The 4020-nt window shown below is 33.3% G+C and overlaps 1 protein-coding gene across 2 annotated transcripts in view; it reads right to left on the bottom strand.

Moving 5' to 3' along the window:
* The window catches only part of LOC104770815 (calcineurin B-like protein 4), a 5380-nt gene continuing 3387 nt past the window's right edge, over nucleotides 2028–4020 (bottom strand). The window contains exons 1-9 of one of the 2 annotated variants that reach the window (XM_010495270.2): nucleotides 3901–3969; nucleotides 3654–3800; nucleotides 3445–3527; nucleotides 3290–3349; nucleotides 3082–3190; nucleotides 2920–2972; nucleotides 2721–2801; nucleotides 2482–2594; nucleotides 2028–2333 (exon numbers count right to left, since the gene is read on the bottom strand). In XM_010495270.2, the coding sequence (XP_010493572.1) occupies nucleotides 2255–2333; nucleotides 2482–2594; nucleotides 2721–2801; nucleotides 2920–2972; nucleotides 3082–3190; nucleotides 3290–3349; nucleotides 3445–3527; nucleotides 3654–3744 (669 nt within the window). In that variant the 5' untranslated portion in view covers nucleotides 3745–3800; nucleotides 3901–3969 and the 3' untranslated portion in view covers nucleotides 2028–2254. Of the gene's footprint in view, nucleotides 2334–2481; nucleotides 2595–2720; nucleotides 2802–2919; nucleotides 2973–3081; nucleotides 3191–3289; nucleotides 3350–3444; nucleotides 3528–3653; nucleotides 3801–3900; nucleotides 3970–4020 lie in introns of those variants that run through there. The other variant, XM_010495269.2, reaches the window with a different exon arrangement.

A 4020-nucleotide genomic window follows, 5' to 3' on the forward strand; every position in this document is an offset into this window, starting at 1 on the left:
ATGGTTGATGATTATATTCGGAACGTGTTTATTGTATGTCCAATGGGCAGAGTTTGATCTCCTCACTGAGTAAACTTATTTACTCACCCCCTTATTTCCCTTTTTCCCAGGTTAGTAAGTTCAAGGGTGTTGCAGTCTGAAGTTTGTTCGTTGGTGAATTTTAAAGAAAGAAACATTTTTGGCCAAACCGGATGGATTACACGTTGTCCCGTCTTCTATGACGGTATGGGTGTTACAGACATACACTCCAATTACTTGTGCGTCACATGGTCCATCCAAAAACCAAAACAAATGAACCTGTAGAAGAAAAAGTAATCTACCTTGAAAAGAGAATCGCTCAGAAGAGAGATCAATCAAAGAATGAGATTTTAGCGTGAACAAAACGAGCAACACTGTTTGTTGTGTAGTGTGCTGACCAATATAGGCCCAAAACTGACTCTTGGTTTTTTTTTTTAAGTAGGCCCAGAACAGACTCTTAGTTTTTTTTAAGTAGGCGCAAAACTGACTTTTGGTTTTTTTTTTTGTGACTCTGGTTTTTTGCTCGCAAAAAAATCCACTTGGTATTTAAAGTCAAAAAGTTTAACCTGTACTGACCTCTTTAACTAATCGCATGGTCCGCATGCGACTCCATTGGTTTGGTTTTGACTTTTGACCTTTACATGAGAACAGAATCAAACAAGAAAAACTTAAAGTTTGCGGAGAATGATATTTTTTTGGCGATGCAAGTAATAGAATCTATATATGTAAAATTGGTTTTTTTTCTCTTCTCATTCCTCCACCTCATCACTTCTTATTTTCAATTTTAACAAATGAATCCACATCATCAAAGTAAAATAAAATCTAAAGTTAATGCATCAATTAATTCACTCGTTTTTATAATATTTTTATTATTATTAAGAACGAATAATTTAAACTAAATATAAACCAAAAACTAAATGAAAAAAATACAACCAATAATAATATCAAAATAAAATATGAATAGACATTACATAATATAGAATTAGATATTTATATCATAACATATAATAATTGAGTAAATATTTGTAAAAGACTAGAAATAGGAAAAAAAAAACTAAGGCTATTATATATTTAATATAACAAAAATTACTTTCAAGAGTTACAGTTGTATAAAGATAAAGAAAATAAGTGTCTTTAAAAAAAACACACAAAAATAGGACGTAAAGAAGTTCTGGACTCATGAATATCATCCTCCAGAATTTGTAATCTCTCATATTCCCCAAACCATCTTCAAGGTTTACCGTCACATAATAAACCTACGCAATGATAATATATGGTTCTATAAATCAAATTGAAATAAATCAAAGAGTCAAACTCCATCTTGATCATTCAGCACCAAACGATCAAATACATGCCGAATGAACGGAGAATATAATCTTTCCAATTGACAATTTGAGATAGAGATAAGTGAGAGGTGAAGGAGGAAGAAGTAGATTAGAGAGTTGAAGTTGGGGTGGTGTAGAAATTAGGTTTCTCACAATGAATTTGTTTGAAGGGGGAAACAAATTTAATAAAGAACTCTCTCTCAAAATCGGATTAAATCTCGAAAGGAAAAGGGAATTGAAATCTCTTGGGAAACAAGTTACGATTTTACTCAAGAGCTATGAAAAACTAATGTTATTGTATTAATTGATGGATGCCTTACAAGGAGGGGGATACCCCTCTATTTATATGCTGGCCTAGATTACAAAATATATCTACTTTCTTAATGATTTAAATTGAAATTAGGAAAATTTATTTTTCTGATGTCAGGTCGGTCTCGCAAGACGACCTGGAAGTCGGCTGATTGCTCTTGTTGGGCCGGTCGACTTCATCAGGCCCTCACTCGAAGGCCCATCTCGCTGTTCTAAGCGAATTCCCAATTTACCTAACCGGTTTGCCTTTGGCTTAGATCGGTATGTCGGGGGTTTTGAAGAGTATTTTATACTAAATGTATAAAACTTTACTTCAAATGTGAACTGGAAGAATCACTTGGAGCAATTCTATATGTGAATTGGAAGAATCACTTGTTCCACATAAAACGTAGTCGGTAGTACTAAATCTAGCATAGTATGCATATACACAAGGCAAGTCCAAGATCCTTACCAAGACCTGCCTAAACAGCCATTTTCAAATTCTAGCTTATATATATCTTATCATCTTATCTAAGATTTTGTACAAAAATGTGAAATGTAAAATGAAAAAACAGTGACGAAGGAGACAAGGATGGCCTTTTATCTTCCTTGCATGGATTATCTTAGAAATATAGGTTTTGCAACTCCAATTCTTCGTCTTCACAAGATGAAACAAAACTTGGAAAAGTTCCCTTTATGTCCCTACAGTTTTTACCAAGAATTGTATATGATCAATCATTTTGATTTTCATCAAATAGGTCGGTTTGGTTCAACGTTGGTCATGATCGTTGAAACATATGAGATTAGACTCTTAACCATTATAAATTAGTAAGAGTTAATATAAACTCACTTTAGATATGGCAAAGTCATGTTCTTGATGAGCGACGGATTCAAGGATACAAAATCTGTCCATTCATCTATATCAATTCTTCCGTCGTTTTTACTGTCTGCTTGAACAAAAGCCTGCAAAACATATACCACCATTTCCTTATAGATTATTTATCATTCAAGATTATATTTTTCAATATTATATTTAGAATCTAAGATGATTATAAACATATTTGCAACGGTGTGGAAGTGATGGGTTACCTTATCCACCATTACTTCGATCATATCTTCGGAAACAACTAGCTCAGATTCATGAAGTAGCGCAATAACCATCTCTTTCAACTAAACAAAACACAATTTTGGTCATTATGGTATACATGTTAGATCAAGACGACACACAAAGTTAGTATGGGGTCAAAACTGTTTAAGCTGGCGGGTACCGAAAAATAAATGGACTCACTTCTTCTCGCTCGATGAATCCAGTTTGTCGTAAATCGTATAATTTAAAAGCAACTGAAAATTCATGATAAAATTCAGTTTCAGATAACTTAATAAGAAAATAATAGAGTACTTAAAACATAGAATGAATGTGAAGAACTATTCTTGGGGTTAGAAGAATTACATTTGATTTTTTCATGGACCGGTGCGCTTGGATGAAAAACACCTAAAGACCGGACAAATTCCCCGAACTCGATCACTCCATTTCGCTTCACATCAAATACATCAAATATCTGCGTATATATAACATATTGTAAAACAGAACTTTATATAAAATATACACATATGTTTTCTATAGTCTAGGTAGATAAATAACGTAATGTACAACATACCCGATCAGCGAAGAGATTCCTCCGGTTCCTATTTCTGAACAAAGCCAGCTGAAACTCTTCCTGCAACATCACACTTTTAAACTTTAATTAAGCCATATAGATTGCCTAATTGCAGTTTATGTATGATCACTTTTAGAACGAAAGAATAATTAAACCTTATGAATAAGACCGTCATCGATAATTGAGCTGCTTAGCTTCTTGAACAGTTCATACAAAGCTTCCACTTCTGCTACCGTAACTATTGTCCCTCCCAATATTAAAAGTAAAATACAATTAGAGTTTTGTTTTTCCAAATTCTAGAACACTTTTTATAACATTTTTGAAATTATGATACTAAGAAGCTTTAAAGATTAAAAAAACTGACATGGTGTAACGGAGGCAAGAAGGTCGGGATCCTCATATCCCGGCGGGCGCATTGCATTCTTCTTCTTCTTCTTCGAGACAGAGCAGCCCATACAACCACACCTTCCTTCTCTCAACTGTTAGTATAGTAGTCTTTGCTTTTCTCACTCTACAGCCACACATAAATAATCGATATAGTTATACTTTCATTTTCGCTGGTTCTTCTACCAAAAAAAAAAAAAACAAAAACAAAAAGTCCAAGAACAAACCAATTAAAACTGAGTGCAATTAACTATAGTGTAAATGGCTTATTTTGCCACGTTATTGACTTTTCTTGGCAGACTCTACACGAATTGGTTCTTTTTTTTTTTTTTTTTTTTTTTTTTTTT

The sequence above is a fragment of the Camelina sativa genome, chromosome 20 (assembly GCF_000633955.1).
Source record: "Camelina sativa cultivar DH55 chromosome 20, Cs, whole genome shotgun sequence".
NCBI classification, from domain to species: domain Eukaryota; kingdom Viridiplantae; phylum Streptophyta; class Magnoliopsida; order Brassicales; family Brassicaceae; genus Camelina; species Camelina sativa.